The sequence below is a fragment of the Psammomys obesus genome, unplaced genomic scaffold (genome assembly GCF_907164565.1).
Source record: "Psammomys obesus unplaced genomic scaffold, mPsaObe1.curated_primary_1811, whole genome shotgun sequence".
NCBI lineage: Eukaryota > Metazoa > Chordata > Mammalia > Rodentia > Muridae > Psammomys > Psammomys obesus.
In genome coordinates this window covers 13,862,333-13,889,202 of record NW_026596117.1, presented here as the reverse complement: position 1 = coordinate 13,889,202, position 26,870 = coordinate 13,862,333, and the positions used below count along the sequence as shown (strand labels likewise).

The 26,870-nt window shown below is 43.2% G+C and overlaps 1 protein-coding gene across 1 annotated transcript in view; it reads right to left on the bottom strand.

The window, feature by feature from the left end:
* The window catches only part of Txk (TXK tyrosine kinase), a 35,924-nt gene extending 20,290 nt beyond the window's left edge, over window positions 1–15,634 (bottom strand). The window contains exons 1-5 of the mRNA XM_055629323.1: window positions 15,564–15,634; window positions 14,522–14,624; window positions 13,696–13,901; window positions 11,482–11,547; window positions 5,039–5,093 (exon numbers count right to left, since the gene is read on the bottom strand). Of these exons, the coding sequence (XP_055485298.1) occupies window positions 5,039–5,093; window positions 11,482–11,547; window positions 13,696–13,901; window positions 14,522–14,624; window positions 15,564–15,634 (501 nt within the window). The remainder of the gene's footprint in view (window positions 1–5,038; window positions 5,094–11,481; window positions 11,548–13,695; window positions 13,902–14,521; window positions 14,625–15,563) is intronic.
* Between the last annotated feature and the right edge of the window lie 11,236 nt (window positions 15,635–26,870).

Below are 26,870 nucleotides of genomic sequence, written 5' to 3'. Positions count from 1 at the left end.
ATTAGAATATAATAAATTATAAAGATAAAAATATGATACAACCAGTTCAAAGTCTCATTGTTCTAGGAAAATAGCAGATAAACCAATTAACCTAGTCAATAACTAGTTGTGAAAATTATCAAAATTTATATCACAAGACAAATAATGATCTGGAAAAAAATAAGACTTCATTTGCCTGTGTGTAACAAATTTTAAAACTTGAATGAAATTTAATTAACAAAACACTTTATAAAAATTGAATCCAATATAGCTAAAACTCTTGATGGCTCTATGGAGTAGTACAATAGGTATGATTCTTAAAACACAGCATTAGAAAGCACCGTAGTCACATACTAGGAAATACAAAACCTGAAAGGAAAAAATAGTAGAGGTTGAACTGCTTCAGAACAAAAGGACGAAAGATAAACTTCAAAACATGTGTGTGTAAGGTCACCTTGACACCAGCAACACCAAGCCAGACCAGGACACACAAAAGAAGAGCCACCGAGTGGCCTCGTTTCCTCACACGTATCAAAGAAAGTGTCGATAAATTGATCCAGTAGCATCAAAGCGCACATGTAGCACAGCCCATTGACTTACAGTGCCTGTATGCTTTTCCCTAATGTAAGCTCTCTATTCAGCACAACCACAAGAAGGTTTGTTTTCAATGTCTCGTGGTGATCCTGAGCGTGAGGAAAGCTAGCCACACAGAGAAAGCCTTTGTGTTTAAAATAGTTAATGAACAGACAGGATGGCCAATGAAGACAAATAGTAAACAAAGATGTAATGCAAAATAAACATTTCTATCGTTATAAACGTGTCAACTCAACTGAGTGCAAAATAGGCAGATACTTGGCAAATGTCTAAGAAATAAGTAATCTACTCTTCACGAGTTGCATCAGGAAGCCTTCGGAATGAACCAAAGGTGAAAACTCACAAAAGAAGACAACAAGCCTCATCAAGAAACACACGGAGAGTTTTTCTTGTAACCTTAGAGTGGAAAGGACAATTCTACCTTGATACAGTCTACCAACCTTTACAAAAAAAAAAAAAAAAAAAAAAAAATCTGATAAATTCAACCATGTGAGACTCAGATACCTAATTCATGCCAGAAAAACCGCTGGACAATTGAAAACCTAGGGGAAACATTTCCACATGCCACAAAGGATTGGTTTCCTTCGTTACAGCTATATAGACTCTACAGATTCGGAGAAGTGCATCACAAACCTAGTAGAAAACCATGCAGAGAATATGAACAGACAGTTACAACAAAGAAAATCAAACACATAAAATGTAATGTATGAAAAATGTTTAACATCCCTAGGCTAAGAGAATGCAGATTACATTCACAGTAAGATGAGGCATCAGAGGAAGGACCCAGATGTTTCTCATGAAATGCTGCCTGGAAAGGCTGTGAGAAACAGATGCTCTCGTATTTCCAGTGGGTGTCTAGACTGGTGAGACTCCTCACCATTCCTGCAGAGGGCACATTGAGGTCTATGGAAGTCAGAAATGCACATTCCCTGTGGCCCTGGATTTCCACTTTGTAGATTTTTTTCCCTACAAAAAGATTCATATAAATGGAAAAAGATGTGTGTGGGGAGAGTATTGAAGGCGGCATTGTCTTCATAGCAAAAGAGAGTACATCTTACTTTTCATAATGAACCATTTGATTTACAAATTGTGATATATCTGATCTAGAGAATGATATGCAGATTATAAGGCAAATGAAACACACTCCTGTGTACTGATGTGGGAAGTCCCAGTAGGAAGGAAAAGGATGTGTGTGGAAGAGTTTATATCTAAGGGGCTGAGGAGATGGCTCGGTGGGTAAAGTGCTTACTGCATAAGCATGAGGATCAGAGTTCAAATCCCCAGCACCCACATAAATGCTGGTCACATGTGTCAGCTTACCTGTAATCCCATCGCTTGGGAGGCGGAAGCAGGGAATTCCTAAAACAATCTGGCTAGCTTGATTAGACAAGTCAGCAAACTAGAGGTTCAAGTGAGGGACCCTACCTTAATATGTAATGCAAAGAGCAAGCGAAAAGGATCCCAGAGATCAACCTCTGACCTCTGCCCACACACATGCACACAAAGGTAATATACACCCCCCCACACACACACACCCCTTGTATTGTTCCTGATCTTAGTGGAGATGTTTTGAGTTTTTCTCTATTTAACATGATGGTGGCCATAGGTTTTATAATGTTGAGGTATTTGTTCCCTTCATCTTTACTCCCAGGGTTCTTGTCAAAAAAAAAAAAAAAGATGTTGGATTTTGTCAAGGTGATACGAAGTGGGAAAGAGATTGGGTTTCAGGCCCTTTGCTCAAGAGGAAACTTACGCCTGGTAATGTAAATCTAGCCAAGACTCTGTGGTTGGGAGCTCATAAATCCTAGCAATGGACACACTACTGCTATTTTAACAAATGAACTTAGTCTCAACCTGCCTTCTAAACGCATATCTCTACACCCATAGATGAGTGCAGCTCTCAGTCCTTATCAGAGAGACTCACAACTGATCAAAGTGCAGAAATCATGGATTAGTGGACTCCTCGGGTATAAGTGAGACAGCTATATCATATCCACCTTCCTCCAAGAGTTAGAGCATGGCACATAACGGACAGAAAAATTGCAAGCGCCAGTGGTAAAGGAGGAGAGGTACAAAACAGTGTCTTCTGGACTTAGCAGGACTTCCGCATTCATGGACTCCCAGCAGCTGTGGTTGCCTACAGAAGCCAGTGCTCTATCAGTCCAGTCAACACTTCAGCACAGACGGAAGAGCGACACACAGCTCCCACCTCTAGCTGAATGGCTATTGACGGTTGATGGCAGGTAGTGGAAGGAGAGTCAGTTCTCATTAGGGATATGGCCCCTGGTAGGTTGACAGGGCTCCTGTGGATGACTTCACTCCTGTGCGTGGACAGACAATGATACTTGGCAGTTTCCTTTTTCAGGATATAAAGTTGGGAGGAAGATGTGAGGAGAGATAGAAGGAGTTGGAGGAAGGGGGAGGTGAATATGATCAGAATGCATTGTATACTTGTATGAAATTCTTAAAGAATAAATTAAGCTGTAAATGAGTATCCTACCTTTCTATATCCATGACAGAACACCATGAACAAAGCAACTTATAAAAGAAAATGTAATTTGAGATGCATAATTCCAGAGGGCTGGAGTCTATGGCCATCCTGGGGGTGGGAGTAGGGGTCAGGCCACACCTCCTGATCCTTCCCAAACAGTTCTACTGACTGGGACCAAGCATTCAAATGTATGTACCTGTGAGGATTGTTCTCACTCAAACAACCACAACTATTCTGAATCAAGGCTTGAAAAACACATTCAATGTTAAATCTGAACATTCAGGGTATGCCTGTGCGTGCAAGATGATTTTTATAAGGAAGCATATCACTGCTATGCTAGAAACAGTTCAACTGTTTATGAGCATAAGATACATTTTATATGTGCACATAGTGAAATATTAAATAATATGGTGGTTCTGTTTTGTACACATGTGAATGAATTTTTAAAACATAATGTTTTAAAATCCAAAGTTTGGGATAGTGGCTCATACCTATTATCCCCACACCTGGGAGGCTAAGGCAGGAGGATTGCCTCAAGTTTGAGTCCAACCTCAGCTACACAGTAAGACTTTGTCTCAAAAATTAGTGACTGTCAATGTATACAATTTTCACACCAAGTGGTGAAAATCGTCACTTGATATTCTCACATCATATAAATCATCACATCATATTCTCAATTATGTTGTAAGTTTGAGGGCAGCCTGGGCTACATGAGGCTCTATCTCAAACAAGGGGGGAAAAAAACTTTTTAAAAAATCAGGACCAACTTTTTAATGTTGCAATTCTGTGGCAGGCGTGTGGGCTGTCCCATAATTCCTTGCTCTCGTGTCTTGAGCAAGATGAGACTCCCAGGTATAGAAACTCGTGTGCTGGACATACAAGTCCTGTGGTTTGGATCACGTGACCCATGTCATCTTGCTTATTGTGCAGCTGCTCCCAGCTTTCCTTCCCTTAACTTCCCAGGGTGGAGGCATGGATTTCACAAGCTTTCTCTAGCAGGCAGAGCCCGGCCTGTCCCGGCTCCACCCACACCCACAGAGACCAACCCTTCGCTCCTCATCCTCCACAGGTCCCCCTATTTTAAAGTGGTCTTCTCAGCATCCTGGGCCATTGCTGACATGGATTTTTTTTTTTTTTAAATACAGAACTGATTCTCTTTCACATTTCTAGAGTCACTCAACATCCGAGGCCAGCGCAGAGTGACACACTTCCTGTCCAAGTTCTGGGTTTGACTCTTCATTTCCCCACAGGTACCAGGCACTGACAGTTGGAAACTTAAACTCTGCTTGTTTTGTCTTGGTTTGACCTAAATGAGCAGTTTTGATCTGAATTTACTACTCTAACTAGTAACTCTCCCCCTTCGTTCGCACCACAATTCTCTGTATTTGTGTTTTCCATGAGTGTAAGCAGAGGTCAAAAGGTTAGAGCCTCAGCTGTACATGGCCATAGCGCAGTGGTTCTCAGCCTCTGGGTCACAACCCCCCTGGGGTCTAAACAACTTTCACAGGGGTGGCCTAAGACTATCAGAAAACACAGATTTTTCAATTGCATTGCTTTACAATTTGTAACAGTCGCAAAATTACAGTTATGAAGTAACACCAAATAGGAATTCTATGACTGGGAGTCACCACAACATGAGGTCGCCGCATTAGGGAGGTTGGGAGCCACTCTTCACGGGCAACTCACGTACAGACTCCACGGAGAGGATCCGTGTTGAATGAGAGAGTCTGGAGTTGAAATCATTTCAAGAGAAACAAGTTTCTGAAATCACGAAGGCAGTCAAGGAAAAGGTGATCTTATGCAAATATGTCTGAGTTTTGGCTTAGAAAAATGTGTGAAGGGAATGAGGTTGTGGCGGTATTTGAAAATTGGAAGACTGTGAATACACCTTTTTTTGAGTGGCTACAATCTCTATACTAACTTCTCAGGGTTACTAGGAATATCCGCGGGCTTGTTCTTGACACACTGATTTACCTCTTGCTTCAACAGGCGTTCTGTTTGGTTTCTAGTAATGTTCTTATGGTACCATCTGGAAGAGTAACAAAGAACACAGTTTTAACTTTACATTAATTTTTTTTCAGGCAAAAAAAAAAAACAAAAAAAAAACAAAAACCCTAGTCTAATTCATTCATTTTAAAGTTTTTACTTTAGAATTTAGTTTAGAAAGCTGCAGCTTAAATTCAGATAAATAACAATGTTCTGTTCTGTTGCCAATTTAACAAGTTCAATACTTTTTTTTTTTCCACATTTCAAGCCAATACATAGTTCATTCTACCCTATCTCATGTCACCCTTCTGGCCCACACAGTACTTATATATAATTTTGTATGATTTAACATCTTGTAAAATTCTATGAAAGATACAAAGTTAAAAGTTGTCATCTTTAACAAATGCCTAGTTCTGCAAATAAACTTAAATATAGCCATGTCCATATCTTCCCTTCCCCTTGGGAAGTTCCTGTTTGAGTGATTTTAGAAGTCTTAGGTTATCCCTTTCCAAAGTGAAATTCATTCTGACTTATCTAATCCTCCTAGGACATCCTCCTCCCCTATATGGTTAGGGCTTAACAGAGCCTACAGACAGCTATCCCGTGGCCCTGACCCAAATACCCTCTCTTCTCCCTTTTGCCTTCTCTCTCACCACAGTCTCCCCTTACTCATTAAACCACATTGGGAGGTTTGTTTTTTTTTTTTTGTTTTGTTTTGTTTTTTTTTTTCCCTATCTTATATCAGCAAGGCCCCTTCTACCTTCAAGTCCCTCTGTTTTTTCTGCATTCAGTGTGTCATTGGGTGCCTGGACTTATCAGAACTACACACAATAAACATAATTAAATTATATTAGAAGATAACATGTAGTCTGATACGGCCATGCTTAAGCAGTAAACACAGTACACAGACTAGGGAAAAGGATGGTCAAATGAAGAAGACAGAAAGGTTGAGAAATTTTTTTACTTCAGCAAAGCAAGACATTACAAAAAGCCTTTACATGGGATGGAGTATTACCAAAAATACTGCTTTGTGCAGAGTGTCGAGAAGAAGGCAACACTGAATGTGGACCGAATGACCGTGGATGAGCCAGAAGTGTCTAACTGAAGGCCCTCAGGGTAACAGGATGGAATCTCTTAGTATATGGACTCCCCCAACACCTGGTGGTGAGAAGCTGACTCAAAATCTGGATGGTCAGCTATCTAAACCACTCATGTCATCAAACTGAAAAAATAAACAGTAGAGAAGATGAGCCTCAGAAAACATGAGATGATGGCAGTGGATTTGAGATTGGCTGCCACTCAGGATGGCGCTGTGGGGAGAGTGGCAGCGAACGTCAGGTGGGGCTTTCAAATGAATGCCACGGTGATGGAGAAGCTTCAAGATCGCTGTGAGAAGAAATCCCTTCTGAAGAAATGAGGCTGAATATCAAAGACACAGGGAACTAACGTGGAGAGGTCACCACTGGCTAGCTTATAAAATTTGCATGTTAAAATGGTGATGAGAGTTCACTAAAATAAGTTGAAACTGTAAAATGATACTCAGAATTATAGAAGTTCGTATAAGTTGAGTTTTCAGGTAATATCCACCTGCTATGATGTTGGTGTTCATTTTAGTATCTTACATGGGGTAAGTAAGGAGTGAAATTATTCATTGCCTTTAAATATGAATTAAAAATTCACCCATATGGAAATAACTTCAACGTAGTTACCAAAGAGCAAGGTAGAAGTTTGCGACAGAGTCAGGGTATTTTGGGGACTTCGTCTTTTCTGAGTAATGAAGCAGTTCTGGAGCAAAGTGAGATTGGGAGTTTCAGAACTTCATTTAAACCAAATGCTAAAAGTTAGTAAGGCTTAAAAAAAAATGAGGTAAGGCCATGTCTTAGTTTCATTTCCTGTTGCTGAGCTAAAACACCTTGACAAAATCAAGAAAAAGTCTATTTTGGCTCAAAATTCCAGGTTATAGTCCACTGTCTCAAGGAAATCAGGGCAGCAGGGACTAGAGGTTACTAGTCACAGTCTAGAGAGACGGGAAGGTACATCCGCAGTCGGGAGAGAATTAATGCAGCATACTGAAGCTCTGTTTGCTTTCTCCAATCTCTTGTTTGTTTTGAGAACTACTTGGGATTTTTAATAGAATTCACTATTTTACTGTGATGAATTTACAAATGAAAACACTATGCAACTAGATTTGTTGTGATGGCTGTTCTATTGTTTGTTGTCAACTTGACTACATCTGGAATTAACTAAAACCCAAAAATGTAGTAGGCAGGGTAATTTTTGGATCACAGGTTTTGTTGGTGGGTTGTTGTTCCCCTCCTTCGAAGGAACAAAGGTTGAAGGAAAGTCCAACATGTAATTGGCACAACCTGAGACCTACCCCACAGTAGAGAGCCAGCCCCTGACGCTAATAATGATACTCCGCTGCACTTGCAGGCAGGAGCCAAATTAAACTATAGTCTGGGAGGCTCCAGCCAGCAACAGATAGACTGGGACAAATGTTGGGACTTGCAGCCAAGCATGGGGCAGAGCTCAGGGAGTCCTGCGGAAGTATTGGGGGAAAGATAGAAGGACCTGAAGAGGACAGGAACCTCACAAGAAGACCAACATAGACAACCAACCCAGTCCTTGGGAGCTTTCAGAGACTGAGACATCAGCTAAGGAGCAGGCATGATCTGGACCTAGGCCCCCTGCACACATGTAGCTGATGGGCTGCTTGGTCTTCATTATGGGTGCCTGGTGAGTGGGGAGGAGGGCTGTTTCTAACATGGACTCTATTGCCTGCTTTTGGATCACTTCCTTCTGGCAAGGCTGCCTTGCCTGGCCTGGGGGCAGTGAAGATATACTCAGTCCTGATGTGACTTGATGTGCTGGGGAAGGCTGAATGGGGAGGGAGGCTCTCTTTTTCTGAGGGAAAATGGAGAGGGGAAGGGAGAAGCAGGGACTGAGAGGAGAGGAGGGAGGGGCACCCTTGAAATTTAATGTTAATTAATTAATATTAGTTAATTTTACATTATAAAACTCCAAAATGGTTGGGCACATCCATGAGAGATTTGTTGTTCTTAACTAAATCTTCTGAAGTGGGAGGACCCACTTCTAATCCAGATCTTTGAGGTAGGAAGATACATCTTTAGTTCAGATCTTTTGAGGTGAGAACATCCCCCCCTTTTTTGTTAAGAGAGAGAGGGTTTCTCTGTGTAGCCCTGCCTATCCTGGACTTGCTTTGTAGACCAGGCTGGCTTTGAACTCACGGCGATCACCTGCCTCTGCCTCCCTGAGTCTAGGATTACAGGCGAGCATCACCGTGCCCTCTTGAGAAGAGTTGCTTTTGACCTTGGCCATACCTTCTGCTGGCCCAGATTTAAAAGTCAACCCAGCATATGAAGCTACAGCTCAGTAGAAACTGTGTATTATATAAGGCCTTGAGTTTTAGTGTTCTGATGATGAGATTGGATGGGTTGGAGATAGTATGGCCTTAGACCCTTCTTAGATTTCTATGTAATGGGTAGCACTATTGTGCTCTTCAGTTTTGGATCTAGAAACCCCATTACATCTGAAAAGATTAATTTCCTTCCACAGTAGATGAGTGTGTAGCTCTGAGAATATCAAGGATTCAGTACAGAAAAAGAAAGAGAAATCAGCAAGTTCAATTCGCAGGTTAAGTTTGGATTATTAACATGGTTAGTATTTTTAATGTTTGTAATTTAAGACGATGCCATGTATTCTGGTTTTGCTGATTTCAAATGCATAATTAATTTTAAACTTGTTCTTTGAAGTAATAGAGAATTTAATTAATTTGTAAATATTTGCACAGTTAGGAGAACATAACTTCCCACATCATTTAAACACTTAACTTTCCGGCATTATTTAAAGGATTTACATAGCACTTACTACAATCATACATTTGCTCTGCCAATCATTTGAAGTACTTAAAACCATAACTGACTGTATCCAGTTTGCAAATGCAAATCAGATGTTTCAGGAAATTTTATTAACTGGGCTTATAAATGTCATTAAATATTTAAGGACATTTAGTAAATAGAACTTGGATTGCAATGATTGTTCTTATTTATTTAAATTCACAAATAATTTATCAAGATCATCCTGTTGAATTTAAAAGCTTACTGAAAACTGTTAGTATAACAGAGCGCTGATAATTTAAGCATGTGTTTAAAGCCAAAGCGGCCATCAATGTTTCTATATGCCGGTGTTCATTTGGGGTAACGGAAGCCTTCATCACCTTTCATACTGACTGCCTCCTACCGCCTTGAGAGCTCATGTCATGTTCTTATAGAACTCTTCCATCTACATCAATCTCTTCCCCTTGTTTTCTCCTGGCATATCCTATGCTAGTCTTTTAGAATTACAAGTTAGCACTATAATTTAGAATTATATATATATATATATATATATGTATATATATATATATATATACACATATATATTAATATAGGATTATTTAATGTCCCTTTCCTCCATTAACTGTAAGCCCCACTAAGGCCAAAAAGGTTCTAACTAATATTGGATATCCCCAGTGTACAATCAATGGGATTGAACGCATAAAGGGGATTCAGGTACTAATGTAACTAAGATATGCCGGTCACCTGTAAAACTAGGCAGGGTGGGCTAAACTGTAAAGGGCTTTCCCATTATCATCATTGTTCACAGAAATAAGAGTAATTACTAGTTTGTCTTGAATATTTACTGTGCTCCATTCGAGGGAGGTGCTCCACTTATTAGAGCATTCAGAGAAAGGAGGCAGTGTTGCCCAGGAACAAAGCACTATAGTAACGACACCCTAGCTTGGACTCGGTTGCTCCTGCTCTCAGTACCTCCCCCTACGGCAGTTCTTTTGTATAGTCATCACAAGAGTGTATGGCACACACTATGTGATCAGTAGTTTCTAGTGATTAATTACGATAACTATCATAGTCCTATTTTAACACACCTGTTTAGAAGGAAGTAAAATTTAGTGAGTCATCCTAAAATCTGAACCATTAAAAAGCATGACTTTAAAACTCATGTAAAATGGAGCCCAGAGAAATGAAATGGAAACTAACACCAGAGGTGTTCCTTCAGTATCTACAGAATAAACCAGCCTTAAACCAGAGGTCCAGCTTAGTCTAAACAGAGGAAATAATGAGCAAATGAGCAAATGAGCCATGACTGAAAGAACTGAGAATAGTACCACCAGTATGGGGTGTCCATTCAGTAACTACCAGGCTCTTGGCCACTGTCCCACATGTCTCCTCTGATCCACTGGAAAATACAGACTTGAACAACAGTATGAAAAATGTCCTACTTTGCTAATTATTCTAGGCTGGGTTTCACACACTGTCTCCTCTAAGCTAGGCTTGTTCTGTTGGTCAGCTTCAGCACAGGGGAGCAGTGAGGCCATGGGCCAGGCTTGAGTGACCAAAAATGCATGTAAAGTGATTTCTAAGGGAAGTAGCTCAGTCCCCTGAAAGGGGCAAAGAGTGGAGACTGGAATCTTAGGCCAAAGGGTCAGGTCAACAGAAAGGACATTTGAGGTGGACAAGAGTGGAGACATTTTATGATGGAGCTGAGGAGCATGATGGGAAGGAGGAAGAGATTAGCCAACAGAGCAGTCTAGGAAAGTCATGTAAGATGTGCCACATGCCCTGTTAATCATCTTCATCTATGCTCCAAGAAAGCCTGTATAGTCACCAAAACTTTTGGAATTAGAGTTATATTAGGGAAATGTGTACTGAATCTTGCCAAAGCAAGGCTAAGGAAGCTTCTTCCTTTGTATTTGCTGTCCAGTCTCAAGAAATACTTGGTACCACTACTCTTATCAAGCATATGCTAATTGCAAGATAAGAAGAGGCATGAATTCAAACTGAGAATGTAACTTTGTAAAAATATAGGACTAGTGCCTGGCTCTGCACTTTGTACCTATAGCTTAATCTATCAGCCTTACTTTTTCACCTGGAGAGTGAAGATCCACGAAGTCATCGCTCAGATCTCCCGGTTCCAAAGTTATAATTGTCATCAAAAAGAGAAAGACTTTTAAAGCATAAATTTATGAACATAAACTTAAGGTTCTTTCAAACGGTACCGTTAGCCATTCCAAAAAGTGTCAGAACAAGAAACAGTATCTAACAACTGGCTGCTGCACAGGGTGGGATTCAGTCTGTCATTTTGAAAAGTAAATGTTCCATGTAGGAGCTTCAGTGCCACACGTGTGTCCGTGTTTCTAAGGCATGGCCACACCAAACAAAACAAACACAAGCTTAGGAAGGATTTTCAGAAGCAGCCGAGATAAGTATCAGAGGTCTCTATTGCTAAGGCTCTCAAATGTGTTACTTTCTTTTTCTTTTACAAACTTGAAAACTGTCTACACTTCAAAGTTCCTGACAGGTCCCTGAGTTTCAAAGGTTAATCACAGTGCACGCTTGGCAGGGGGCACTTACTCGTATATTTCTAAGTTGGTGAGTCTGTTCTCTGTCACATAGTTGCTTGGGATTAAGCCTTCATTCCTATGACACACACACAAAAAAAATTTCAAAACGGGAGATGGGTTTGTAACGTTACCATGACAACAGTTGCTTAAATCCGAAGATGTATGGGGAAATCAGAAGCATCTTACTCATTAAACTGTTAAAAGAATAAAAATGTTTTTCATTTTCAATTCCATAAAAATCTCTATACAGTAAATGCCAAGATCCTGACGTGTAAATTAACTATTTTAAAAGAGTATTTGACGATTTTCTTTTGCTAAAATAATCTCACCATGTAGCCCACTCAGGCTGACCTCAAATTTCAGGTCCTCCTGTATCACCTTAAGAGCGCTAAGGTTGCAGGCAGGTGCCACCATGCTCAGCTCCAATATGTATTTTAAAAGAAAAATGAATGTGGCTCTGAGTTTAGCCTCAGTGTGTGCTGTTCAGTGGAAAACACACAGTAGTCTGAGGACTGTGTAATTGGCCTCACTATAGGTGGACTATTGGGATGCTCCGTTTCCCTTACCTCCGGCAGAAGGGACAAACAGCCACCTGTGGTTGCCCATCAAAGCCCATGGCAGCCTCCAGGCTCCCTTAGTGTCATAAGTACCTATTATATCTTTCAAGATCCACACTAACATCCTAACCCTTCTCACTTCCCCAGGCTTCTCTCCTTCCAGATAGAGACATCTCTGTTCTCTTTATAATGCCAAGGTTTCCCACACCCCTGCTGTTCTCATTACTCTATCTATCTATCTATCTATCTATCTATCTATCTATCTATCTATCATCTATCTATCATCTATCTACCTATCTATCATCTAATCTCTCATCTATCTACTCTCTATCTATTTAATATATCATCTATCACCTACCTACTACCTATCTATCTGTGTATCTACCATCTATTTATCCACCCATCTATGGATACTTATTCTCTCTTATTATCTTACCCTCTCCTACTGTGCTATTCTCTATTCTTGCTATTCTCTATTTCTTGCTATCTGCATGACTCTTTCCCATGTCCCTAGCCCCATCCATCTCCAGTCTGTTCAACCTGCTTTTGTTTCTCTTGTTTCTGTCTCATATCTACAATGAACACCTAGCCATATAATGGAGCAGTCACATTGGCACTTTCTTCACGGAGCCCCCTCTTTTTATACAGTCACTACTTCCAAACAGTGTCTCCTGCACATAACAGCACTGTCCACTTTATCATGTCCAGTGAGCTATAGGCTCCATTTTGAGATATGTGAACTTGTTTGTAGATTTAATTTACATAATTAAATTTAATGTATCACAAATTAAGACTTGTTCTACAGCTTGCCTTCAGTTTGTCAATAATACATCTTGGTGGTCTTTTGGTCATTTCTAGTGGAGATAAAAGGACAGGAAAAAGAGAGAACCTGCTCTCCTGCTGACGGGCACCAGCAGCTTCTGTGTCTAGGGAAGCATGGGAATTGCAGGGAATCAGGAATTTCCCTGTTGAGCCCTGAACTCATAAGAATAGCCTTACTTGAGTCCAAGGGCTGTTCGTTATTTATAACCAAGGAGGGGGGCAAACTAAAATACATATACATTGTAGATATTAAAAATAATGGACCCAATACCTTGGCAGTTTGTACTTTTAGCTTAGTCACGATGATATCAACGAATTCATATAGGTCCACCTTGACAGCTTCTCACCTTCTGTACTGAGGCAAAGTCTCTCAATCATCTCCATGTTCCCCAGGTCTGCTAGTCTAGCTAACCATCCTGCTCCAGGGGTTTCCTTTCTTGGCCTCTCTCTAGCTCTGGGGTTACAGGAGAGCCACCAGGCCCACTGGACTTTTATGTGCCCTAGGAATCCAAGCTCCGGTCCCCACCTTTGTGAGTGAAGCGCTTTATGGCATTTCCCCAGTCCTTATTATTCCTATCCTACAAGTCAAAGCTCCAGGACACGCACAGCCAAGTGGTAGCATGGGGGATTGAAGGATAGCGTATCTGGTTTCGAAAGTCTGCTGGAAGTCACTGTGATCTAACATTCTCTTACAAATAGGGGTGTGGAGGCTGTCTGTTCCGTGCAGAGGGAAAAGTTGCAAGCACGGAGACAATGAGCCACAATACAGGGACTTTTTTTCTGTTCTGACATCTTCAGAGGTTGGGAAGAGAAGATATTTAAGAAAGACTCAGCCATCATCTTACCCCAGACGGTCTCTGGCTTTCCACCAATGAGGATCACATCTCTCCACTATCAGATATTCCTCTGCTCTCTTCAGTGCCAAATCACAGGGCTCTCGGGGCAGGAAATCATAAAGAGCCTTGACCTGGATCCTCTCCTCAGCAAGCTCTGAGACCGGGAGCGGAGGCAGGGGCTTGCATTTTGAAGGTTGCACCCTGACTCTGTTCGACTGTAAAAACCAAGATTTCTCTTATAATTTTATTGTTTTAGTCATATGTACCAAAAAGGAAAAAAAAAAAAAAGTATAGGGCATGCACATCTGCCTCCATCACACTTCTGCTGCCCAGGGACAAGTGCTGCAAATGGCTGACTGCAACGCAGCATGGGGGGCCAAGAACACACTTGTCATTTTGTGACTCCTTGAAATCGCAAAGTTCTCTCGGCAGCCCAGCCCTGGAGCCTCTCATGTCGTGATTCCTAAAGAGGACTTACTCTCAAACCCTTTCATTTGTTCTCCATTCTTCACCTTTGAGAAGAGACATGCTTCCCTTCCCCCGTGCTGTAAGCTTACTCTGCTGTCCTCCCAAGCTCTCCCTCCCAACACTCAGCTGAGACTTAACCCTTAACTCAAGATGGCGGGAGCCTAAAATTATCCCCCTCCCCCCTTCACTGTGTCTCAGACTCTATGAAGATTAGCAGAGTAGCCTAGCTTAACTGGGTTTCTCCCTCACTTTCTTCTTGAGCATTTACTGCATACCAGTCATGCTTCTGGTTTGGGGACAAGGCCGCAAGCAGGACTGCCGCAGAGAGCCTGCCTGTGCCAGGGTGCCCTGTGAAAATGGTACTCACTTGATTTTTGCTCGTGAGCTTGGAGAACCATGGCCTCTGGTGATGGGAATATTTTTCTGAAAGTTCTTCATTTTTGCTCAGGCTTATCTGTGTTCTCACTTGTCTATCATTGAAAAGCAATCGTGTTACAATTGTTCATAACAAGCATATTCCTAAATCCTTTAGATCCTTTCAGAGATAAAGCAACCTGGGTATCTTGTCTTTAAAAAAAAATTAAAATCTTTGTCTCCCTCTCTCTCTCTCTCCCTCCCTATCTTCTTTCCTCTCTCTCTCTCCCTCTCCCTCTCTCTCCTTTTCCTTGTCTCTCTCCCTCTCCCTCTCTCCCTCCCAGACAGGGTTTCTTTGTGTAGCCCTGGCTATCCTAGAACTTGCTTTGTATCCTAGGCTGGCCTCGAACTCCCAGACATCCCCCTGCCTCTGCCTTCCAAGTGCCGGGATTAAAGGCGTGAACTACCACGCCCAGCAAATTCCTCCTATTTCTTCTAAGTACTTCAGCAAATGAAGTAGAAATCTGAAGGCTTTGTTTTCTGTATCCAAAAGTTAGAGAGGCTAAGTGAATTCAGAGACGTTTTGAAATAAAGTTGCAAGAATATGTCATATGCCCAGAGTCTGGTACTTATGCCGACCCTAAAATTATAGTCAGTCCAGCAGCCACTTATTCTGAGTTAGGCAGAGCACAAAATTCATCTATATCACCTATTGTTATACATGTAAAAAGTGAGAGATTAAGAACACACGTGTGCACCCCAGCTGGCCTCAGACAAAGTAAAGTAACCTCTTTAAGCCTCTGTCTTCCTCATCTATAAAGTGAGAATCACAAAGGAAAGCACCATGGAAGGTCTTAAGAGCTACGTGAAAGAATAAATGCAAACCTCATAGCACAGCGCTTATGAAATGACCACTGACGAGATGCCTTGATTTAATTCTTACACAGTCATATACCAAAATGGAAGACTCACAGAGTGAGGCACAGACCGGAGGCTTAACAGTCAAGAAACTGCATTCACCCATTTCCAAGAAATTGCCCTCAAAGCAGACTCACCTCTTCTGCACTGAGCAGCAGCAGCAGCAGCAGAGGACGGACTGGAAGGTACTATCTGAAAAGGAGATCATTGTCACTGTCATGAAGCCACCACAGTGTGTGCACAAAGCTGGCAGTGCTCCCAATTAAGAGCGGGAACCACGAATGGTCAGAAGTATGGGAACATTGTGACGGTCTTCAGTAGTGGAGGAAAAAAAAAATGGTTACAAAAAAAAAGTTACTGGCACTCTGGCCAGTGTGGTTTCCCTTCTCAGGCTCTTCTCTCTGGCCTGGTTTCTGCATTTCCTTTGTCTGTGAGTAGTAGTAAATGGCCAGTGGACTCCATTTGCTTGTTATGGCTAGCGTCGGCTGTCAGTATAGAAGAATGGCTTCCAGAAACAGTGTTTGCCAAGGAAATCTATTAGCGGGAATTTTAAGTCAGGTCCATCATAGTTTGTTAGTTTGTTTGGAAGGTTTTTGAAATGAAAAAGTAAGCTCTCAACTTCATTACAGATAACTGATAATCTTTGTCTAATTTTAGGTTAGATCACCAATCTCCCAGCCGTATTTATTTCCCTAGTTCCAGATTAATAACCTATCTTGTTTGTTTGCCATTACCCATGAACTCCTGTCTGGTAATAGCTCAGACTACCTCTTTCCCTAAGAGAGCAAACTCGACGCCCCCCCCCCCCGAAGTCTTGGAAGGCCCTCCTTTCAACATTAATTTCCAAGCTGCTTCTGAAAGAGACTCTTACAGTGTCACCTGTGTAGTTCCTATATGTACAGGCCTGCCATGCAGACCTACCTGTAATGAGGCCAGCTCCTTCACCTCTTTTCTCAGCTCACAGAGAAGTAATTGTGAATCACTGGTCAGGGCTGAAGGGTAATAGCTGAGTATCACCACTTGCACATAATAATTTGTAACATCCCTCCAAGCTCAGTTGTGTAGTTCATTGAGCCAGGGAACACTAGGCTCATAAGAGACATATATTAGATTCATGATCAGGAATCTAGCCCTGAGCTATAGCTCAGTAGGTAAGAGCACTGGTTGCTCCTTCAGAGGAAAGGGTTGGATTCCAATGTGATAGTTCACAACCACTTACAACTCCAGCCCTGGGGCATCTGGCACCCTCCTCAGGCCTCCCGGGCACCAGACACAAACATAGTACATATACGTGCAGACACGATAAGCGAAGACATAAAACTGATTAAAAGTTGAATGATAGAGGTTTATTTTCTTTTTAAATAAAATAATCTAGCCTTGTCTTTTCTCAGCTGCTGCCAAAATCCTTGGTTTTTCTCAGAAACTAGGGCAATGTTGGAGTTGGGTCCTCCCTCTGGTAGTGACTGGCACAGGTCCACACCAGGGCCTCAGTCTCCAAACTCACCTTGCTGCTTCTTGCATGGTGATAAGTAGCCATCACTGGGGGTACAACCATTGCTCTCATTAAAGCAACTGGTGTCCACACTGAGCCCCTTGGGTCTGGTTCTTTTGTAAAGGCCCTCTCCAGTGTCAGTATTAGGACCCTCATATACCAGGTTGGAGCTTGTGGACCTGCTCCAGTGGCTGGTGTGCCAGCGACGGGCACTCCAGTGGCTAATGCCTTGACAACTGAATGAAGGTCTTACCCCTTAGACTGCTGCTGCCCCAGTGAGGAGGAGAAAGTGGTAACCACAAATGAAGAACATGATGATGCCATGGGCTTTGGTCTTGTTGATTAAATGTCTTTTGAAACCTGTTCAATAAAAAGCTGGAATATGGCAGATGGCATTGGATCTCCTGGAGCCAGAGTTACAGGCACTTGTAAGCCACACAATATGGGTGCTGAGAACTTAACTCCGGTCCTCTGCGAGAGCATCAGACTACTGAGCCATCTCTCTAGTCCCATAAAAGAGCTACTTAGAAGGGCATTAATCACAAAACTATAGAGGGGGATAAGGGAACCACAGATAGCAAGGTGCTATCCTTAACTATCGCTTTCCTTAAGTCCAAAAGAACTATGAGAAAGAGGGGAAACAAAGTGGAAAAGAGCTCATTTTAACAGCAGCTTTGGTCTGAAGTTAAGGGATACAGATGGCTCCAAGCATCTTGCCTACAATTCCTCCAGCGTTCCATCAGTGTGATCCAACCAGAAATCAGAAGGTTTAGAGTCATTTTAATTTAACACTTCCAGATTCCCCACACCCTTGCCATGCCTTGGTAGAATGTAGGTTGAGAAAAGTGAATAAGAAAAGAGGTGGAGATGGCTGAGCCATTTTAGAAGTTGGCTACCATTTTTAACCCCTGCCAAGCCAGCATTCACACAAAAGTTCTGCATTTCTCTGATTTAGTCTCAGCCTCTGTGTAGTCATTGAACCTCTGACACATTGGGTATACAGTTATAAACTCTGGTTTCCACCCTGGGTTGAGGCCAGTCCCTGACAAAGATGTCCCTTAGCTCCTGTTGTCATTATGACTCACTCTGACTTAGTTACTTTCCCTTTTCTTTTACTACAGGCTTGAAGATAAAATTAATTTCTGAGTCCTAAAAAATCTTCAATATATCACATTACTGGGTTTTCACATTCCAGCTGCTTCTGTCAACTTCCATCAGCTTTGTATGATGTCTGTGTGAGCAAACTGCCAGAGAGAAAGACAGAGACACAGAGACAGACAGACAGACAGACAAACCACTCCTCAGAAAGAGGTTACATTAGCCATTCAAAACTCTATGGACCCATTTGGAGGAATGGGTCCAATTGACTTTCCGACCCATTTATTGCCAGGCTGTTGTAGAGGCTCATTAGATCTGTGTCTATTAAGTCCAGGAGAAGAATTAAGTACAGGTTATATAAATAAGTGAAGCAGTCCCACAAGATACGTCGTGACAAAATGCCATGCAGAGGTATTCAAACTTAAAACTTTAACCGACATTCCTCTTCCTGTGTCAGTGTTTTCCCCTTCTTATTAGGCCATTTCTGTCAGTACAGATACACTGTTCATTCAGCCACAGTTCATAGAACAAAACAGATGGGCCCGTAATCGTGTTTCCTCCACCAGTTTTACACTATCAGGGTCAAACCCAGAAATGAATAGCCTACACTTGTTGCTCCTGGCTGCTCTCTGCCTATTTTCTCTTTCTTCTGAAAAACTGCTCGTGTTAGGGTCGCCAGTGACGCACACACTGTGGGATCCAGTGGTCAGTTCCAGGTTCTCCTCTCATGTGACCTGTGCGGCATTTGACACTGTATTTATTCCCTTAGGCTTGTTCTCAGTTTTCAACCATTTCCTCATCTTCCTCCCTGGCCTCTTAATTTCAGATAGCCTCCAAAGCCTTTGATCCTTTCTCTTCTTTGTCTCATTCCCTCCTTTGATTATTTCATTTCCTCCCGTAGCTTAAAAACTATCCGTCAGCCCATGACACATGAATGTACACATCCAGTCCATTTCCAATGAACTCCAGCTGAACACACCCAACCAAATTCTCAAACTCCTCACTTGGATGTCTAGTATTCACCTCAGCTCGGTGTTGAGATGAAATCTGAGCTCTTTTTCTCCTTCCCTTCCCCAACTTTCTCTACCCACCCTTCTCCATCTCGTCAAAAGCAAGTTTTTATTCCAAGTGGCTCAGGCCAACGACTTTTGAGTCATCTTGGACTCACCTTTTTCTTTCACACTCCAAGCCAACCTGTCAAGAAAGCACATCAACTGTGCCTTAAAAAAATGAGTTTGGTGACACATACCTGTAATCCCAGCACTTGGGAGGTTGAAGCAGGAGGACTGCAGTGAGTTCAAAGGCAACTTGGATGACACAGTGAACACAATGCAAGCCAGGGATAAATAGGAGGACCTTGATTTGGTGTGTGTGTGTGTGTGTGTGTGTGTGTGTGTGTGTGTGTGTGTGTGTGTAAAAGAGAACACTTACCAGATGTGGAACACAAGTTTAGGCAGGTTACTCCCTACAAGAGTCAAAGAGCCACTGCGCACAGATCCAGGACCTAGAGCTAAAGTTGTGCCTGGGTGTTTGTACTCAATCTCGGGTCTTTGCTCTGAGTACTCCCTTCCCTAAATCAGCCTCAGGCAACAGCTCTTTGTCTTCCATATGACATCCTTCCTCCGGGTTGAAGACTTCAGCACTTGGCTCTGTTGTCTACCCATTCACACTGTACTCCCCTCTCCCAGTTGCTCTATTCCCAGAGATACTTTGAACACTTCTGAAAAGAACTTCGTTGCAATGTGCTCCCTTCTTCTGGTGGTGTCCTAAAGCAGACATTGTCCATCCAGGCCTGTGCTGTTTCATTAGATCCCACCCTAAATGGCCAGTTCTTTATGTGGGCTTCACCTCTCTGAGGTACCTCAACCTCTCCGTTATCGCCATCTCACACCTGGTAGTCCTTTATTGTGGGAGGGCTTTCCTGCGTACCATGCTCAGCACCCCTAATGCACACAAGATGCATGTAGCAGCAAGGCCTCCTCTGTTCTGACACCTATACCGCTATCACCCTCCAGCTGTAAAAACCAAAACATTTCTACACACTATAAAATGTCCCCTGGGGGTGAAAAACATCCTAGGTTGAAAGCTACTGTGTTCTAAGCTCTCATTGGTCCTTCCTTCTGATCTAAGGGAGTGTACCCTACACTTTTTCCCCCTTTTTCCATAGCATCCAGATCAGTACCTGACACTTCACAAAAACTCAGTAAGTAGCTGCTAAATAGGACCAGTGCATTATGCCTCATCGGTAGCCCTATCATATAGGACCTCAAGCCTTGATGCTGCACAAAGACCATGTGTGTGGGACCCATGTGTTAACCATGACTGTTGACAAGGTGACCATGTGGAACAGCAAAGCTGAAGGAGCGCTCTGGGAATTTTAGCTAGCATTTGCATTTGTGTTGGGCCACAAGTCTAAGACTCTATTCCAGATCTGCAAAAAAAAAAAAAAAAAAAAAAAAATTGAAAAAAGCTTATCCAAAATCCAGCATCAAGGCTGGTCTGGTAGTGGTGGGTTATAATCCAGAATCAAGCATTGAGTCATGAACTGCTAAACAGAATTATTAAAAATTCAGTGATATAACCTGTTTTTATTAGGATTAGTATATGGGGTCAAGGGAGACATGATTGCTCCACTACCTTACAGCAAAGAGATGATCCTTCGCAACTACTTAAGAACTTCATTTATAAATAAGGAAAAAAAATAATAAAATTTATCTTCTAGAAATCCCTAGTCCCAACTTCTACCTACACACCCCTTATTATGTGGAGCAACGTGTACCCGAAGATATCGCTACACTATGCCCTTTCCCTGCGCTAACTGATTCACTCTGGACTCTCACAGTGAGATAGATTTTAATATTTTATGATATGATGGTTAATCTTTTTGTCAACTTGACTAGGCTTAGAACACCGTGGAGACTGGTGTTTCACTGTAGGTATGCCTCTGAAGATGTTCCTAGAGAGGAGTAGGTGAAGATTTAAGACCTACACTGAATGCAGGCAGCACTATTGCCTAGGCTAAGAACCCGGATAGAGCAAAATGAGAAAAGGCAGAACCCCAGCCAATCATCATCATTCCTCTTTTCCTCTGCTTCCTGTTTGGCCATGAAGTAAACAGCGTTTCTCCTCTACAGGCTCCTGCTACCAAGATCTTCTGCCTAAGCACGTGGACACAAGCAACTAGGACTAAACCCTTTGAAACTGTGAGCCAAGATGAACTCTTCCACTCTTCACTTGCTTTTATCAGGTAGCCTGCAAAGCAAAAGTAATAAACATATATGGAGATAACAGGACCAGTCTCAGCATTACAGAATAATGAAAGGTTTGGTGCTTTGTCCAATAACATAGCATCTGGGCCAGAATTTAAGCCCAGAGAGCATCCTCAGAGTCCAGGAGCATAACAACAACACAGCCTTTAAGGATGAGATCAAGATAGCAGGGGAGAATCGCCTGCTGCAGAGAAGTCAGTTTTTCCCACCAGCTGGCTAGAACTCAGTAAGCTTGTATTCATTGTGTTCTCACCAGACAGACTTAAGATAAATACAGAACAGGTATGGTCTCCTCTACAGGCAGATAAGGAAGCGGGCTGAGGAAGCTGACAGTCTTCAGGCCCCACAACTCCTCTTGTCTGAGTCCTACCCAGCCCCTGTCTGAAGGAAGATGCTTCCATACAGGGTATAGAGGGCAGGCACATCTCTCCTTGCTATCAGGAGAGGCTCATTCTGGGTAAGCTCTTCATGACCTGTACAGCAAGAGGCCTATAGTAGGGGCTGCAGTTAGAGCCACCTGGAGGTTTGTGAGCTTCACTCTTTTACCAGTCAGGACTAACAGGGAGATTGGTGTTAAGGAGTTGGCTTCTGTGACCTTGGAGGTTCCCAAGTCCAAAGCATATGAGCAAGAAGCTCAAGGAGAGAAGCTAGTTACAGCCCAAAGGTAGTCGGCGAGCAGAATTCCTTCTTGCTCAGGACTGCTCAGTTCCAGGAACCGATTCTTACAAGGTGCCATGACACATACATGTGCCCATACATACACACAAGATTTTTTAAATGTAAAATAGATAAGTACATCTTAAAACATACAAGTCTGAAAGAGAAACCACAGTGTCAGCCTGTAGGCAAGACTATCAGAAAGTAGGGCAAGACGGTCGCCAGTTCATTGAGCCCCAGTTCACAGGTGCCCACCACCAACACAGTGTCCTGGCTTTAGCTTAGTTCCCTTCTGCAACCTGGAATGCGGGAGAAAGGCTTTTCAAAGAGTCTTATTTTTCCTGACCCAGCAGCCAAGGCATTTGCCTTTGCAGGAAAGTACAGCCTGCCTTGCTGTTGCTTTAATCAGGTAAACGTTCTGGTCCTGTTTCTCCGAAGATCAAACGCAGTGGTGAGCGGAGAAGCCAACCTCTGCCTAGTCACAGACCCGCCCCCTCTGCCACCACTAACGTAAGCAACAGCTGCCACCTCGTGTGCCCTTGCTCAGTATGAGTTCCCAAAACACTGGACGTATATATGAAATGTTAATGTGCTGCACCAAAATCTTCCCCAACACAGATGCCACTGGTCATCGGATTTATGGGCATAGTGAGTGGGTGAGCTTCCTTCCACACACATTCTTGATCGCAGAAGTCAGTCGCTATCCTTTGGTCATGAACCTGCAAGGGGAAAGCTCCTGCCCTTGTAGAAAATTTCCAATTTAGACAGGAAGTCATGCACATCAAGAGCCTTTGCCAGAGACACTAAATGTCCCAGGAGTGGCCAATGGCTGGCTATTTGCTCACTGGAAGGTCAGTGGGAAGGACACTCAGAATGAGGACTTTTATAGGAACCCAGCTTTTTCTCCCAGACTTATATCTGTGCTGTTCTTTCCATCTACTTCTTATTCCCCAGAGAAGATCCTTAATGGTATGCCACTAGTAAAAAAAAGCATCACATCCAGGCATGAGCTCTGTAATCCTTCCAGGCTAGACCATCTCTCCCTTGCTAGGTGATACCTGGAACTATTTGTTTACCTGTCTTCAGTCCTCCTTTTATCTGGTATGGGTGCCTGGGGGGTTTCTTCGTCCCAGGAGGCTCATAGAGACCACAGCAGAGATCTGACTGTGAACAGGCTTCCATTAGGGAGCTGGGGGGGGTGGGGGGCGGCGAGGAGGCGGGGAAGCATAGTTTCTCAAAGAAGTACCTTGATCACCTCTGGGCAGGCAAAGCCTTGGTGCTAAAAAGCCTATGATAAGGCTGGCTGGGAAGCAGTCGCTGTGTTCTCGGCTTCTGAGATTTACTAGCAACGTCTCAATATAGCTGTTAGCGTGGGCAGTGTTGAGATTCTTCTGGATTGGTGCCTCTGACAGATCTGTACCTACCAAGTGTGGGCATCAGAGTAACTGGCAGGTGGCTGGTGATATTTTTTTTTCCCTTTAAAACAGGCTTAAAACTCATTCTGTTTCAGAAGGTTTCCCTGAGCCAAAAAAAATTGTGAATTGAAACTTTTAGATGAGCCCTCTCCAGAGAGCTGTGGGAAAGAAAGGCTAACAAACTGGGGCCCGGGATGAGCAGAATGGCTCTTTTTTGTGACAGCGTCTTTTTACACAGCTCTGGCTGTCCTAGAACTCACCAGGTTAGCTTGATCTCACAGAGGTCCACCTGCCTCTGCCTCCTAAGCAGGGATTAAAGGTGTATGCCAGAATGGATACTCTTTTTTTAATTAAATTTTTATGTTTAATATTAGTTACAGTTTATTAATTTTGTATCCCAGCTTTAGCCTGCTCCCTCATTCCCTCCCACTCCCACCCTCTCTCCCTCATCTCCTCCTTGTCCCTTTCCAAGTTCACTGATAGGGGAGGTCCTCCCTCTTCCATCTGACCTTAGCTTATCAGGTATCTTCAGGACTGGCTTCAATGTCCTCCTCTGTGGCCTGGCAAGGCTGATCCTTGGGTGAAGCAGGTGGGAGAGGTCAAAGAGCCAGCCATTGAGTTCATGTCAGAAAGAGTCCCTCTTCCCCTTACTAGGAAACCCGCTTGGACACTGAGCTACCATGGGCTACATCCAAGCAGGATTTTCTAGGTTATATTCATACATGGTCCTTGGTTGAATATACAATCTCCTAAAAGACCCCTGTGCCAAGATAAATTAGGTCCTTGTGGAGCTCCTGTCCTCTCCAGGTCTTACTAACTCCCCCTTCTTTCATATGATTCCCTGCACTCTGCCCAAGGTTTAGTTATGAGTCCCAGCATCTGCTTTGATACACTGCTAGGTAGAGTCTTTCAGGGGCCCTCTGTGGTAGGCTCCTGTCCTGGTACTTGTTTTCTTCTACTTCCAATGCAGAATGGATACTCTTAAGTTCATTATAAGCTAGGCACTGCCTCTCCCCAGCCCCTCATGCCACCAAGAGAAAAGCCAAACCTCTATCTCCTGCCACAAAAAGCCCACCACAAGATCCACATCTTAGGGCTAGGCACTAATTAGGCCAAGATGGTCTTGAACTCTAGACCCTCCAAACTTTGCCTCACAAATGCTAGAGGATGGGTTTATGCCACCATACCTAGTACCTTTCTAAGAAATGGTCACCTGAGATACCACTTTTTCTAATATGTTGGCCAAGAAGGGACTAACTCTGTAAACAGATCCCAAAGCACTTTGTTTTCTTATGTTTTATATTAGACCGTGAAATAGTTACATTGGGGGATTCCATGGTAGGAGAAAAGAAGAAACGGGTCTGGGAATAGACGCATTTGAGTAGGTGATAAGTATGGTTCTCGGCCTGTCTTGAGCCTGAGGTTCCTTATTGTTGGGAAAGGAGTATAAGACTCTGGAAGCCTGAGAATCTGGGTCTAGATGGAGCGTGAAGAGATGGTCCAGGGAGCCAAGGGTGATGTGAGGAAAGGCTGTGAGTCTCCCATAGGAGGACACATCTTTCCCAGATGTGGTCAGGACCCCCCTTTACCCCTCAAAGAAATTCCTAGAATCAAGTGCTCTGGGAGCTTTTACCACTGAGCTCCACTCCCTGCCCTTGGTTGTGCTGTTGTTTTGAAACAAAGTCTGGTATAGGCCAAGTTGACCTGGAATATACCATACAGTCCAGACTGACCTCCGATGTAAGATCTCGTCTTTCCCTCCCTGGGCATGCCCAGTTGTGTTTGCAGGAATGCCGATTCCTTCCTGGTCCTGGGTCCGTGTGAGCTGGACTCTGCAGTCATCTCACACACCATGCCTTGTCTGCCCCACACCTCAAGGTCCTGTTTAGAACTGTATTGTCTGGGGGCCCACAGTTCACAGGCTCACAGCCCTCACTTGCTTTCTGGCCAGTTGTGAAGTGAAGAAATGCCTGAGTGAGCCAGGAGCCTATGAGCCTTGGACCACAAGCTGAACTACCTGCCTCTGGGGGCGGGCAGGAAGGGCGGATGAGACTGGCCAGGGGTCCTCCTCAGAGATAGCTATGGGATCTGCAGATCAACCCACGAGAAGGCAGGGAAGCCTCACAGAGGTTTGTACCACCTTCATACAAGTTACTTACAGGGGAAACACTACTCCAAGACAAAAGGAAACACACACATACTGTGTTTAGGCCTGTCTTAACACCAAGTCTGTGGGTGAGAAAGAGCATGAACTTCAGTAGAGGCAACGGTAGCAGAAGCAAACATTTTTGATCTATGGCACTACCCGCCCTTGCCACTACAAACATTTTCTGTTCCTGGGAACAAACTCTTCCCGCACCTAATCACTTTTATGACCAGTTTGTTTCTGCGAACCAGCTGTGTAAGGGACCCCCAAGGGGCTCAGGACCCCCCAAACCAAGTTCTCACCACAAAGGAAATTTATTTGCCCCAGAGGGACAAAGGGCAGGGAATAAGAGACAGAGAGGAAAGGGAAGAGGAAACCTCATGTTAGGATGAGGTGTTTAAGTTCAACTGGACATGTTATTAGGTGAGCCAAAGGGGCCTTTTGATTGCTGGACTTCAATACTTTGACAGCTGGACCTTGGTAGTCAGCCTCAGGAAGAGGAAGTGGCCAAATAAGGGAATGGACCTTGGTGGCTAGCTTTAGGAAGGTAATCTAATGGTTTTTAGAAAGGTGGAGGGAATGGGAAGAAGGGCAAGGCCTGTCAGAGACATGTTTGCTATGCTTGGGCTTACCAGAGCCCCTTCAAGCTGTCCTATAACGGCGTAGCATGGTCTCTGTGAAACTGCAATGAAACCAGGCTGGCCTGGGACAAGAAAACCACTTCCAAGTTCACTTCACAGCCATTGGCAGGCCCTTGGTTCATGGACTCTGGGTTTCTAGGGTAATGAAGCCAGAAACTTGCCATTGAGCAGTACCCTAGGCATTCATCAGGTGAACTGGGCCACACACACACACACACACACACACACATATATACATATTTATATTTATATATAGTTTTCTTCCTTCTTTATAAATTGGGAACAAAAGACAGAAACAATAAGTGCAAAGCATTCAAGAAGAGCAAGAGGTAAAATTTTCTAATCTGCAGCTGCTGCCCAAGGATCTTGGCATCTAAATACATGTCTGAACTGCAGCTGTTCTCATGGTAACTGAGTTGCTAAACTTTACACTGGCCATTTCAACCACACTTTACAAATGTAACCTCACTGGAACAGTGTCCTTGGACTGTTCAGAACGTGCCATCATTCCTTTATGATCAAAATCCCACCCTACCTAACTACCTCCTCTCCCCCTTCCGGCAGCCTGTGACTCCAGGTTGCCCTGACAGCCCTTAGACCAGTCAGTGTGTTTGATCAGCGACTACTGACAAATACAAATAAGCATCCTTAAGTTTAATATACCCCAGAACATGCTTGGTGTTGCCTTGTCGACGATAAACACCCATTGTTTCACCCAGAAGAAAA